This window comes from Sprattus sprattus (assembly GCF_963457725.1).
Source record: "Sprattus sprattus genome assembly, chromosome: 4".
Taxonomy (NCBI): Eukaryota; Metazoa; Chordata; class Actinopteri; order Clupeiformes; family Clupeidae; genus Sprattus; species Sprattus sprattus.
This window is the reverse complement of record NC_137923.1, coordinates 27,994,256-28,009,526: the sequence shown is the minus strand read 5'-3', so window position 1 is coordinate 28,009,526 and position 15,271 is coordinate 27,994,256. Positions and strand designations below refer to the sequence as shown.

At 43.2% G+C, this 15,271-nt stretch overlaps 1 protein-coding gene across 1 annotated transcript in view; it reads left to right on the top strand.

Annotated features, from left to right (window-relative positions):
* ak5 (adenylate kinase 5) overlaps positions 1-15,271 on the top strand; it is a 61,553-nt gene that overhangs the window by 23,682 nt on the left and 22,600 nt on the right. Inside the window, exon 7 of the mRNA XM_080837152.1 lies at positions 14,615-14,705. Within this exon, the coding sequence (XP_080693278.1) occupies positions 14,615-14,705 (91 nt within the window). The remainder of the gene's footprint in view (positions 1-14,614; positions 14,706-15,271) is intronic.

The window sequence follows — 15,271 nt, the reverse complement described above, 5'->3', positions numbered from 1 at the left end:
ATGATTTTTCTTTTTTGCTGATTACACTGACAAGTGCTATAGGCAGAATATGTGCGTTGGGGGAGGGGGCGTGGCGGCGGCGGTTAGTGATCCACCCTGATAATTTCACATATTTAAGTGTTATAGTGAATATGTGTGCGGGGGGAGGAGCGTGGCAGCAGGGTACGGAACCTTAAAATGTTTGTGGAATCACTGCCTTACGACACTGACTAGGGCCCTTCATAATAGCCTACACCTGGGCGGATCGTAACTACGTTACGCCACTGTGTAGAACTGTTAAGAAGCTTGGATTTTTTTTCCGGGGTGGGCGCCAGGATTAAAGCTTTCCTAGGGCGCCAAATGTGCTAGGGCTGGCCCTGACAGTCCTGCAGAAGCGGTCCTATATGTGATAGGGGTCTGTACATGCACGCTGTGTCCTTAAGGCTGCTGCACATCAGCACAGATGAACACATATGCATATAACTCCCTCAGGAGTACACATACACATCATTTTCTCTCCCATTTGCAATGATAAATGCCCCTACAGCAAAGTTGTTATTTGCCCAAAAGGCACAAAGGCATTTACCCCAGAATGCATATCTATTTGACTTTGTCTTTTTTTCTACCTCCCTGGCAGTGATGTATGCCTGCTCATGCTCAATTAGAGTGGCATAACTTTCTGTCTACTCATCAGCAGGCACGGGACTTAACAAATGAGGCGGCGGCCATTACGGCTCGAGTCAGATCGATTTCTCCTCAGTGCTAAATGCTCTCTGTTAGTGTCTGCCCTCCAGGCGTGCACCTAGCGTGCCACACAAAGCCAAAGTCAATGCGTCACTTCCAGGAACGCAGGCTTGCATAGCAAGCTCCATTTCATTCTAGGACAGGGAAAACAATACCCACAGCGCCCATAAATGGCATAAATGGGCCTTGACCAAAAACAGTGGGGTTTGTTAGCACAAAGTGGGACAGGTTATTTATTCAGCCTATTGAGATCCTGGCTTCTCTTGCTTCCAAGTAAGGTGATCTGATATGATCTTATCAGTGTCTAAATGATGCGTCTGCTAGGTCATTCAAACACTAACGGGATGGAGAGAAGCAGAAAGTTAGCAATTGCTGTGCATTACATCACATTTACATTCAGCCATTAAGGAGAGAACAGTGCTTGCTTCTTGTTAGAGTGATGTCAGTGAAAGTCAGCTGTGTTGGTTGCTCTTCACTAGGCAATAACATGAGCTTGTCCAAATAGTTTTGACTTTCTAAGGGTTGGGGGGGGGGGGGTTGGAACAGGGATATTAGCTATTTAACAGAGAACTCAGTGTAATTCACTCCAAACTCCTAATATATTTACAAAGATAAAGAGGGGGTAGAGAGAGAGAGACAGACAGAGGGAGACTCAGATTTGGCCTTGTCACTGTTATCTGTCTCCCAGGAGAGACAGAGAGAACTGGGACATCCTCTCCCACATTCTCTCTATAGATATCTGTGTTTGTACCGACTCTTTCTCTGATTATCTCAATCTTCTTTTTCTCACGTTCCCTCTTTCTCTACCATTTTTACTCTGTGTCTGTCTCATCTCTCTCCGGCTGGGAAGGATGGAGGGAAGGACAGTGGGAGGGGGGAGAGGGGGGAGAGGGGTGTGGGCTGAAGGTAAGTTCAAGGGTGCTCGATGGATGGATGGTCCCCATACAGGGAAGGCAGCCACTGCAGGGGCTGTTTCCTGTTTGCCGTGTCTTTCCCCCAGTGTGGTGCTCTGAGCATGCAGGGCCATTCAGATCAACTGTCACACAGCCCCATGTGCACAGCATCAGCCACAGTGCAGTCTGGGCCTCTGCAAGAGTCTCTCTCTCTCTCGTGCTTCCTTTCGGTGATTGTAATAAATAACCGCAACAAATCATGCCGTTAAATCAACAAAAGTTACGTAAAATGTTGTCTTATAAACAGGGTTAATTTCAGGCTGCAAACATGAAACACGGAGGCTGGTTCCAAAACAGTAGAAAACTAGCGACAGCTAACTAGTAGTACCGGTAGTGGCGTAAGTACGATATGAATTATTTTGTATTTTGTTGCTAGGCACATTTCGTGGGGCACATTTACATTATGATTTGAAGGGTGTTTATTTGCTGGGTGTATTTTTACAGACACGTACAAAGACACACAGGAACATTAACATGACTTTATATTCGTTTTATCTCTTTGTTGAATTCATTACAGGCTGTCAATAGGGGTGGGGCTGTCCATTTAATTGCACTGATTGGGGAACCTGTGCTAGTAATTGTATAGAGACTGTGTGAGGTGTCGATAAACTTGCTAAGGCTTGTTGTTCTTTTGTCTGGACGAATAAGTGCAGCATTGCAGGTATTGCCGAAAGCAGGGTTGTTCTCAGGCCTGATCAGTCTGGAGGTATAGGTGGGTTAACTTGGCTCGACAGCAAGTCGGTTTTCATATGTGTTTTGGAAATGGAAATGGAAATGGAGCCCTAGTGACTAGTGACTGTTTCAACGGCAGAGATAGTGACACACACACACTCTGAATTTAGTCTCTGCATTTTACCCATCCATGGTAGTGAAGCACACAGTGAGGCACACAGTGAAGTACACTAACCCGGAGCAGTGAGCTGCCTTCAGCGGCGCCCGGGGAGCAGTGATCGGGGTTAGGTGCCTTGCTCAAGGGCACCTCAGCCGTGGATGTGGGCCATGTGGGCATGGGAGAGCAGTGCTCTACCACTTCCCCCGCCCACATTTTTCCTACTGGTTTTCTCTTCTGCTCTAAGCCAGTTGATCGCCAGGAACTGGGAGTAGGAAGCACTAGCCAGTAGTTTAGGGAAAAAAAATAAAAAATACCAGAAAAAAACAAACAAATAAAAATACCAGAAAAAAACAAACAAACAAAACTGAATGGAAAGGAATAAAACTGCGCAGGCTGTGTGTACATGGCAAGGACTGGGGGGGATGCTGGGGAAGCCATCCTTCAGTGGGAAAGCCTCTTCTGTCTGGGGGTCGGTCAGGTGCCAGACCATTTAAGTTAGGTTTGTTTTGTTACACACACACACACTCACACACACACCCCCCCCCCCCCCCCCCCCCCCCCCCCCACACACACACACACACACACAGACAAACGTTTTAGTTACCGCCCTACTTTCTGCTCTTCTGAGTGAATCATATATTTAACAAGCTTAGTAGCTTGGTACCTAACATTGTGCGTGCGTGTGAGAGCGACAACTCTCTCTCTCTCTTTTTGTATTTTGAACCCACGTACATGTCTTGGTGTGAGTGAAGAGCTCAGCTTTCGGTGTGGTAATTGGTTGTCTGTGTGTGAGCTCACCTACATATCACATTCTTTTTGAAAGTTCACATATGCAGCTACACACACTCCCACACTCTTGCTCGCCTTCCACGATTGGAACAGAGAGAGAACAGACTGAAGCTCTGGAGGAAAAGACAGGAACAAAATCTATGTTTTAAACTTGGAACTTAAAACCTTGCAGAGTCCAGGTTCCTGTTAATTTGCCTCATCTAATGAAAAAAGGCCCATCATGAAAAGTGGACCCCCTCCGCTTCCCCAGACATCTGCCCAAAAGGAATCCTGCTGGCAGCGTTCATGGACAGCAAGGTTTCAGCTCCACTGCCTTTGGAGGATCCTATTAAGGCCGTTTTTTACTTCTACGATTCTCTCCGATTCGGTCGTAGAGGGACATTTTGGCACCCCTTGGCAACACCTTCACCCAGGTGTTAACGCCCATCCGAGCCTTCGGAGAGCTGGTCGGGGAGGAACGCTTTTTTCTAACTTTTCTTAAAGAGTCGGAGAGAGTCGGATACCCCCTTGGCTGTGATTGGCCAGCTTACGGCATCATTTCCAAACTACATCATTTCCGGAATCACACATGTCAGGACCTCACATTTCCTGTTTTCTGTCAAAATGTTTTAGTACGACTACAAAGCCTCACCGCTTGCAGCATTACGGCTACCGTATTTTATATAAACCCTCGAAAAGTACATTGCTCCCGACCACTGTTGGTCTCTTGGCTGGTGGCTCGGTGTTGAAAGTGCCTTCTCCAACCAGCTTGAACTGACATCTAACGTAATTTGCTACGGAGTAATGCTGGCAGCATTAGCCTACTTTGCATCCATTAAATAGGAAATGTATTTCATGTATGTGTAGAACCTATTTAGAATGTCTGACTTTACATAAAACGGCATGTGAAAGACATTTGAGGCAAACATTACTTTTGCCTCAATGAGGGTGGCGTGTGAGAGCATATCAGCACGGTCTAGGCCAGTGGTCCCCAAATGGCGGCCCGTGGGCCAGATCTGGCCCGGGTACGGCACATTTTTGGATTATTTTTTTTTTTTTTTAAGATTAACGTTCTTTTTGGCCTCGCAAACTGTGTAGTAGGCTAACGTTACGGTTTGACTGATGGTGAGCGCGATACAGCGAAATGTTTGATAAAAAGCTTCTGAATAGAAAGTTTACCTTTTAAAAGTTGTGCAAAGAAGCGAGCTTCACTGTTGTCTGAAAATGTCAACGGGCAGCTTTTCAGCAGAGTCTGAAATGTGCACTTTATAATTTTATTTTGTACACCCCTGTTTGGCAATGTTGTTTTTCAATAAAATAAAACATTGCATAAAGCAAGCCAATCCACTTTTCCATGATAAGAGCATTAAAATAAAATTTGCGATTAATTAATTTGCAATTAATCGTGATTAAATATTTTAATCATTTGACAGCACTAATAAAAACTGTTATTTTTTTAAACCGCTGTCATTTTTTTTGGGGGGGGGGGGGGGGGGTTGTTGGCCCTCAGCCTCACTTGCTTTACATAATTTGGCCCTTGGGGTTCGCTGTATGTGAGGATTGCCGGGAGGAGGTATTTATACAATAAACGACTACCACACACACAACGATTTCTCTAAGATCGTCTTCTTGAAAATTGGGCACTAAAGGTGTCTAGGGAGAGCATCATAAGTAAGTGTGCTCCTGTATATTTTTTTTCATGGTTGAAAAGGCAGTCCCACAACTGTATGTTGAGGAATGCATGCTCTTGCTGTGTGGCTGATATTACTATAAAACTGCATGTTGATTGGTATGATGATTATCGTGGGTTTATTTTTCTGGCCCTTTTCTCAGAGTTTGGGGGGTAATTTTGTTCGAAGTGTGCATGCTTTGTTTCATAGTGACACATTCACGTTACCACTTTTTGACAAAGGCAACCGTCTCATGGCCAACACTGAGTGCGTTGTCATAGCGTTGTAGTGATATAAAGGTTACCCAGAAATCATTGCAAATCTGAATGTGACAAAAATACCAAAGAAAATAAGAACGTATTCATTTTATTGGATCGTTTTATAATAGTGTATCTATTGTATGTAAGATAAATATATCGTTGTGTATAAATCGCTGCTATGTTTTTCACAAAAAAATTACCACCACCATGGAGATACATTTGCCTTCTCAAGTGAATATACAGCATTAGACATGCCAATTATGACTGAGCTACATGTCTCCAAGGCCCATGTAATGACACCTGCCCGACAGGTCCAGAGCGAGCTCACACGTTATGTCCGTGACAGTTGGGAAGAGGGAGGACAAACAATCAATGACTTCCATCAAAAAGGTAATGGGGTAGCTACGGCCTCGACAAACAGTCATTACCCCACCCAGTGGTCCGGCGCTGAATAGGTTTCAGCACGGATAGCCGTCGGAGTAGTAAGTAGGGCCGACTAGTACGTTCAAATTTTTCTGAATCCACCGCCCGCCCATTTTTTTTCGAGGACGGAGAGGGATGCAGAAGTATATTGAGGCCTTTACTGAAAGGGGTGAATAAAAGCTGTGTTCTTCATTCGGATTTCAGTGGGATCACGTGAGAGATGGGTGTTGTGGGTTATGTGAGTTATTTTCGTGTGTCTGGACGTCTGTTGCCCTCAATATCTCTGGGTCAGATAGATAGTTTCAGTAAACGGTAGGGATGCACCGAATCCAGATTTTTAGGGTTCTGCCGAATACCGAATCCACTGGTTAAGATTCGGCCGAATCCGAATCCGAATACCGAATCCTACTCCAATCCTACTCCATTAACACTAAACACATTAATGAAGTAAACAACGTCAACATCAGTGTATTTTTCGTTTTATTTAATTTTCACTGGGAAAAAATAGGCAACTTTCTGCAAAGTAAAGTGTTTTTCTTTAAAAAAAAAAAAAAAAAGACTTAACTGAAATGAATGTTATTGAACATTAATCAATAAACATGGATAATAGGCAGTTTTTTTACCGTTTAGATCATAGGCAATAATGAGAACAGTAGCCAAATGTAACTAAAATGTTAGGCCTAACCACACAGGCCTCTCCTGCATCACAATGAACCTATTAGGTGAATGAGAAATTAGAACTGAGAGTTTCATTTCAGGAAAACAAGACTATGATGAGAACAGTAGCCAAATGTAAATTATAGCCAAAAAAATAGGCAACATTATGCAAAGAAAAGTGTTTTCCTTAAAACAAACAAACAAAAATTGTAAGTTATATGGCTACATGTTCTCATCATAGCCTATGTTCTAAACGAGCCTATTATCCATGAAGCCTATACTGAGTAAATGTTCAATAACATTAATAATTTCAGTTAGCCTAAGTCACCAAACATATATATATATAGGCTAACTGAAATTATTAATGTTATTGAACATTTACTCAGTATAGGCTTTATGGATAATAGGCTCGTTTAGAACATAGGCTATGATGAGAACATGTAGCCATATAACTTACAATTTTAGGCCTAACCACACACATTCTCTGCATATTACATCCAACCATCACATGAAATGAGCGTTTCCTTTGAGGAAAACAAGACGCTCGGAATTAAGAGGTGACAGCCGGTTGCGAGTGTGGGAACGAATGTCCCCAGCAGTACTGAAAAGTCTTTCACTGGGCACAGAGGTTGGTGGCGCACAGCAGGGGCGGACTGGCCATCGGGAATACCGGGGAAATCCCTGGTGGGCCGATGGCCCAAAACACCAGCCCATTATCATCATCAACCGGCCCACCGCCATCAGGCCCACTCGCAGCGCATATCAGTACAATATATTATTTAACTTCTGTAGACAACGTTAACCTTGTTTTCTCTAAGAACTGCAATTGGGGAGAAGCACTGACTGAATTTTATACTCCTACTTGTAATCTGTCTTCACACCTATGGTGACCTATTTTTTTTTAATTTTTTTTTTTTACGTTACTTCTTAAATGTGTTTTACGGACTTCGGAAGTTCAACGTCAGAACATATCTCTACGTTATTAATGAACACCTGAAAATTGGTTCTTACACAGCCGAAGGGTTCTCAGCTGTGCCGATTGAGGTAGAGGATTCTGGGATAACATTTGGATTTGCATACATACACGCAACACGATCAGCCAGGGCACGCAACCGTATTAACGTGTGCAGTCAGCCCTACTAGCCCTTAACACGGATGAGGCACAGCTTGCTGCTGCCTCTGTCAATCTCTTCCGTCAGTCTGATTTAGTTTTAGGTGTTATTAAATGTCAATTACTCTAGCCTACATTTTATTTGGAAAACCACTGACTGGTGACAGTGATAAGGTAAGATGTGGCGTTGACCTTGCCAAATGTTAGCTTGCTATTCACAGATGAGGTAACGTTCCCTACAGCAAGCCTAGCTAACGGTATGTCTTAAATTGAGACCGTTATGATCTGGTAAAATAAGCAAGCTGTTGTCAACATCGAGATTATCTATTTTAACATGTTAGCCGTAGTCACTTGCTTACAATCGATGAGCAAGCTATCCATGGTGGTAGTTGTAAATAGGGCAATCTTATCATTTCTAATACTGTAACTTGTGTCAAATAAGTTAACCAGCTAGTCTGTTATGCTAAAATCTCTGTGTTACACCAACACTTACATTACAAACAATGTTAATATGTTATCTAGATTGTTAATATGTTATCTAAAGGTGTTGAATTGGCCAAGTAAAGCTTGCGTTTCACAACACTTAGCCTACATTATAAACAATGTTAATATGTTATCTAGATAGATGATTCTGGAATAAAACATGGATAAATGGATACAAAATAAATGAAGGGACATTTATAATAGACAAAAAATTGCGATTAAATATTGTCATAGTTTGACAGCACTAATTTCAAGTATATTTATCTAATACACTTTGAGTGTACTAACCAATAGGCTTTGTATACGTATAACCATCTGATCTGATAACCATCTGATCTGATCTGATACTATTCATCTTGCAAACTATACCTACCTTGGAGTGTTACAATAGCCAGTATCATTTTATTCCATGTGTCCATCCAGGCAAATTGGTGGATCCAAATGTTATTAAAAAACAAGCATATATGATGTAATTTCTTTGTAATCAACCAAAATAATGTTTAGTGTATGGGTATTTTTCCCAGTAGGCCACTGACCGATACGTGCGATCCATTGAGTGGGCAATGCGCTGTGTACTTAGTGGGCCGCGCACCGTGTATTGAGTGGGCCGGTCTGACAGTAACTCCCGGGCCACTTTTCCCCCCCAGTCCGCCCCTGGCGCACAGAGGTAGACTTTTGCCGTTTTCGCCAGTAATGGAAATCGCTGCTGGTTTGTCTTCCACCACTGAAGAGGATCCTCTCTAAGAGGAATAAGGGGCTCACTGAAAAAAGTGCCTATCTCCACGTCAACACTCGATGTGCCTGCATCAGTATCGCTGCGGTACAGATCGTCCCAGCCGCTCCAGATTCCTGAGCAGTGCCGTTTAGTGCTTACTGTCGGGCCTTGTTCCCTCTCAGGCTGTTCAGTTGCTGTAGGCCTCGCAGATGCGCCTTGCTCCGATTCAGATAAACGGGATACAGCCTCCTGCACAAGCAACTTTGATCGACACTGTTCTGTGTCACTCACCCAAAATTTCGCCTTGTATCTGGGATCCAGACATGTTGCCACAACTAAGTGGCTATTTTGCTCGCTTCCCACAAACCTGTCCTCCAGAGATTTCAGCAAGCGGGTTTTCATCTGCTTGATTCCATGCCCGTCTGTTTCGTTGTGGATATAGCGCTTCAACATCATCACAGCTGGCAGGACAGTAGATATACACGCATTTTCTGCGCTTATTTCTCGAGTCAACTCTTCGAAGGGCCTGAGCACCATCAGAACATCCCCCATCAGAGTCCACTTCTGTGCATGGATATGTTGCATACCCTCTGTCTCGGACACGTATATGTTTATGGCACGTTTTTGTTCTGTTAAACGATCGCACATCAGGTATGTTGAATTCCATCGCGTTGACACGTCCTGGATTAAATGGTGGTTTGGCAGCCCTAACTCCTGCTGTAGAGCAGAAAGCCTTGATTTAGCACTTGAAGAGTGCCTGAAGTGGCCAACAGTTTTCCTGGCCAGTGTGATCATGTCAGAGACACCTTGTTGAGATAAAAGACTGTCGTGGATGCACAACTGGAGCGTGTGCGCAAAACAGCCAACACTTGGCACCCCTGCATTGGACATGGCTTTCCGCATGTTTGCAGCATTGTCCCTCAAGACCAGATGACACTTGTTGACAGGTATGTCCCACGCTCTGATAATTTCTTGCAGTGCATCTGCGATGTTTAATGCGGTGTGTCTTCCATGGAATGCTTCACATCGAAGAATTGCATGTGAACGCTTAAAATCATCATCAATCCAATGTGAGGTCACACTGATGTAGGACTGTGTAGTGTACTCACAAGTCCATATGTCGGTTGTAAATGAGAAAGCCTGTGCTTCGGCAACGTGTTCTTGTATGCGAGAAGTGACAGACTCATGCATTTCAGGGATGATTTTGTCAGCAAAAAAGCGCCTGGAGGGAATTTTGTAACGAGGTTCAAGCAGTTGGAGTAGTTCGGTGAATCCAGTGTCTTCTACTATGCTATATGGCTGCAAGTCAATGGCTATCATTTTTCCAATTGCTGCATGAATGGCTTTGGCTTTAGGCTGATCTGAGGGCCACTGTTTGTTCGGTGTAGGGCTGACAAAGCTGTTCATGGTCGCCTGGCTAACACACGTTTTTAGCTGTGATTCATTTGTCGTACCTGAAGTTGCTGGATTTTGTCTGCTGTCTTCAGATTCCTTCGTGCACAACTCGTATTCTTTTGGATGTTTAATACGCAAATGCTTTAACAGCGGGGATGTTGTATATTTTTTAGGTTCCTTGCCACCACGAGACAAATCGGATTTGCAAATTGAACATATAGCTCGACTTGAATCGCCTTCTTTTATTTGAAAGAACTGCCAAACGACACTTTTTTTGTTAACTACTTCCATTTTAGCTTTCTAGTGACTCGCAGCTACAGCCACTGCATTCCAACGCGCCACTTGTTTGTAAACAGATAATTACGTCGACCAGCGTGGCGCGCGCAGTGAAAGCTTAGGATTCGGATTCGGTGGAAAAAAATGCCAAGGTTCGGCAGAACCCGAACCCCTCAAAAAAGCCCAATATTCGGCCGAATCCGAATCCGAATACTGGATTCGGTGCAACCCTAGTAAACGGTGACTGCTTGCACACTCCCATTGTGTGTGTGTTTGTATGAATGCGTACTATCTTTGAAATATTTCAAAAAGCTGGGTAGGATTATGTTGTTCTTAACATTCAAACACAATCAGCTTTATGTTCTGTAGCCCCCTGTAACTGGCTATTTACTAAATGAATTCTGAGTAAAGATTATGGACATCCGCCAGAACATTCTCAGTAAGGACATGAGAGCAGAGCATTCTTAGCTGGCATCCTTGAGGGTGTTTTTATCCTAGCGCATGATTATAGCCTCTGCTGCTGTCCTGCCGTCCATCAAACCTTAAGTGGTAAACATAATGTATGACATTAGTGCCAACTCCTTCATCTGATAAATTGCCCAACCTCATTCGGGTGAGAAATGAATTTAAAGGGCTGTACTTTTCTCAAAGTGTTATCTGTCGATCGCTATTGAACAGAACAGTATAATTGAGAGTTGTCTGTAGGCAACACGGTAATTTATTTTTCTTCTCTGAACAGTACCTGTGAGTATTTCTTTTATGTTGTATCTTTTTTGCCTAGTCATTGTTGACATATCTAAATGTCATGTGATCCATATTTTCCGTTGACTCATTCATCATTCTCAGAAAATAAACGTTATGTTGTTGTAGATGTTGTCTGTTAAAGGTTGGACTTTTGGGAGTTGAAGATTAAATCTAACATTTTATACTAGGATAGGGATCTTTGCTGTCATGGTGAATAGAATTGTGACACCATTGAGCCCCTCGCGGTTGTTTTAGACTGACTCATTCAAGTCTACAACAAACGCCCTTGAGGAAACAATTAAGTTCCTTTCTCCCTGAAAATGCAATATAAATGTAAAGACAAAATCACTGGTTTCTGCTTCCACACTCTGCCTACTAAGTATTGGGACCAAGGCCTTTGAAAAAAGCTGAAGTGTGGCCTTCACAACACATTTTAGCAACGTACGATGCAGTCAGTTGAGCCAGGAGACTCCTAGGCCAAAACCCATCTGAGCATCACGCTCTAACTCATTCAAGATATTGGTGATCTTGAAAGTTGGTCTGTAATTATTTAACTGTGACATATTAACATGATCAATAAATACCATGACAACTCTCAGAAGTTTAGATGTCATAACAGCTTATATCACATACTACCATGACATACTAGCAACATGACAGTAATATGTCTCTGCGGGGCGCACCAATTGTCATAAGTATATGACAGAATGACGGCATGTGCCATTTGACATGTTAATGGCATGGCTATGTTACTCTAATGAGGGTTCAGGTAGAGGCTTTCTTGACCATATAGCAGCATTAGCAATTGAAGTCGTCTCAAAGCCCTTTACAGAGCCCTGAGCCTGAACCCCCATGGGCAAGCCCTAAGTTGGTTGGGTATTGAAAAACTCCCTTTTAACGGAAGAAACCTTGAGCAGCACCCATCTGCTTGAGGCCAGGCAATAAAGAGATTGGCAAAGGGGATGGGGGCGCAGAAAGGAAGGGAGGAGAGGAGGAGAAGAGGGAATCCGCATACATACAAGATTACATGATACATACAAGACTGATAGTTGATAAAAAGGGAGAGAGATATTTGATCCAAAACTACATCATCTATTTTATGAGACATAACTAAAAAACTACACAGTTTGAATGTATTATGTGTATTCCTATCTCATCCCAATTAATTTCCATTACTTGTCAGCAGTGCAACCATGGCACAGCCAACATAGGCAGAAAGGCAAGTAGATTCAGTCTCAACTGTCCCTTTACGTCAGGTTTCAATTCCAGTGGGGGGGAACACTCTTGTCTGGTTTTATGAACTGAAAATTATTTATTTCTAGTTGTTACCTGCTTCAATAGTGAACGCTCACAACCAGAGCCCCACCAAAGCTGCGGTTGAGGATGGGAACTATTAGTATACATTCTATACTGCGCATAGCATGTAGAGTTCTGTAAAGGATGTGAGAGCAAATTTGTACCGGCACTGTAGCTATTTCTGTACTGCAATTTGTTCAGTTCAGAGTTCTACGTGCAGTATGTACGTTTTATGAGCTGGAAAAGGTCATATGGATTTACTGACACCTTTCAAATCATTACTGCTTACAAATAAACCTACAGACATGGACTAGCTATCAAAAGACAATAGAAACAATTCAAACCCAACATATTCTACTGCAGACTGGGGTGTAAATGTCAGGTGAAAGTTCATGACCTTTAGAAACACAAAACCAAACAGTTTTTCCATGTGAGACTGCCCACCCTGGGTACTCTGTATGTTTGTTGTTGGAGCGTAGCAAGGAAAATTTAAAAGCTGTCTTGTCTAGCCAATGACTCACAGCTAGCCTCAGAAACCTTCCCCGATGCTCATGGCGTAGGTGTCACCTTGCATCTTTAGTGTGCGTGTGTTTGGGGGGGGGGTTCGATTTTAATTGACTCTTTAATATGACTGAAAACCTCTGACGGCCAAACCCAGACACTTTCAAGCGTCAGCCGGGATTAAGCCAGTCAGCCAGAGAGATAACAGGTTTTTTTTTTCTGTTGTTGTGAGGCGTGATTGAAGTTACCCCTTTCTTGCCCTAGCAAGAAAGAAAGTCTTAATTAACTACCACCTGGGCTTTACAAAGCACTTCACTACACTCTGCTACAACCACAAGGGGCTCTGTGGCGTGACTCAGAGGCCAGAGCTTCTTCCGTGCTCTTGAAATTAGCCGGCTGAGGGAGGCTAATCTGCAGTCAGACCACCGCTCCTCTGAGGGAGGCTTACCCTGCAGTCAGACCACCTCTGGGCCGGGTCCATCCGCCCAAAACTTACCTCAAGAGACCTCACAGCTTGTGTTTGTCTAATTAGCACATTATCCATCATATGGTTTTAGACATGCATCTTGTTATTCCCAGATTAAGACTGGCATTAACAACTAAACTGTTCAGAGATCAAGGTTTTGTATTAATCTCAGTACTTTACAAATGGGGAATAAAAGGAACTGTGTCATTTTATATCTAGGTCCGATTTAGTCAGAAATCCCAGCTAAACAGTTGATCAGAACCACTGTTTTACTCATAGACCATTGGTCTATACATAATTTGCTTACAGATCTTTAAATCAAGTCAAGTCAAACTTTATGACAATAACACAGGAACACAGTGCAACACGATATGTTAGACATTAAGTGACTATTCAGTCACAACACAATTCTTCAGTGTTGACTGTGGCTTCACTAAGATCTTGTAACAATCTGGACATGAAAGGGATTTATTGTAGCAGTAGAACGGGTGGGCCTTTGTTGTAGCAAGTTGGATTCTGCCAGAGAGTTGGACTTATGCCCAAGACCGGCTCAAAGGCGCTTTGCATCTTTGAAAGCTACACAGAATTAAGTGTGCTTACAGAAGCCTAGCACAGGGAGACACACCACAGTACATGCCACAGAGCAGTTCTTTTTAGTCTGTTGTCATAGAAACCAGAGGTGAATTGGAAGGTGTGCTGGTGGGGGATTGAGGGGGGGGGGGGGGTCATTCTTTCCCATATCTTGTTTTTCTATGTATGTGTGTGTGTGTGAGTGTGTGTATGAGAGAGCGATAGCGATTGAGATGTGAGAGAGAGATTGAGATGTGTGTGTGCGTGCGTGCGTGCGTGCGTGCGTGCGTGCGTGCGTGCGTGCGTGCGTGCGTGTAAGTGTGTGTGTGTGTGTGTGTGCGTGCGTGTGTGTGTGTGTGTGTGTGTGTGTGTGAGAGAGAGAGAGTGAGAGTGGTGTCATCAAAAGGCCTTTACCCTCCTGTGTTCAAGCATATTTCATAAGGTATCACCTGTGGAACAGGCCGTCATTCTTCAGTTGGCTCAACCATGGGGAAAGGACAGTTGGGGTCAGCAGGTGTTGTTCTGGTCAGTGGGCTTTAATGAAAGTCTCACCACAGCAAAGATCTATTCAAAGCTCAATGAGATGTTGAATATAAACCCCCATTTCAGATTTGTAGGATCTGAAGGCGGTAGGAAGCAACTTTGTTTTTTTTGCATGCAGTACGCAAGTGCTGAAAGGAAGGGAGAGATGTCCATCTGTTTGGATGATTGTGACAGATCTGGAGTGCTCTGGATGACTCATCACATCTTTTTCCTTTCCTGTCTGCACAGCTCGATGCCGACAGGGATGAAGAGGATGTCTTCTTCGACATCAGTCTGACTGTGGACAACAAGCTCTTTCCTACCAAAGAACCAGTGGCAGGTACACATTAATGTAATTTAATATACGGTTTTGCATTGATGGGCTTTGCATACATACTACATAACATGAACCTATGACGCTGCATAAACTAATATAGAAACTAGATGTATGGCATAGCGATGTGTAACATGACCGCCACAGTAAGTGACAGAATGAGCACAAATTAAGTGAAATAACAAGATATTTACAAAGGTGTGTTATCTTGAATGATTACTCTTCGGCAATGTTTGCTGTTTATCTTATTCTGGGTGGAAATGTAAGGAACTATAGTTGATGGTGGCTGTACATTGACAGGTTGTTAATTTTGTAAATGTTACGTAAGGATGTAAAGACAGATTTTAAAGATAGACTAAACCATGTTGTAGCTAGTTGTAGTGTCATCTTAAGGCCGATATGTTTGAAATTAGGTAAATAGCTTCTATATGCTATGAATGTGCCTACAACATTGAATTCAGACTGGTCATTCACACAGGCATTCAGGGAGCGCTAGCACGAAGGGACCTATGGACACAAACCCTCTTTTCTGTACCAGCCCTGTGCGGATACAACCATATCAAGTTTCATGC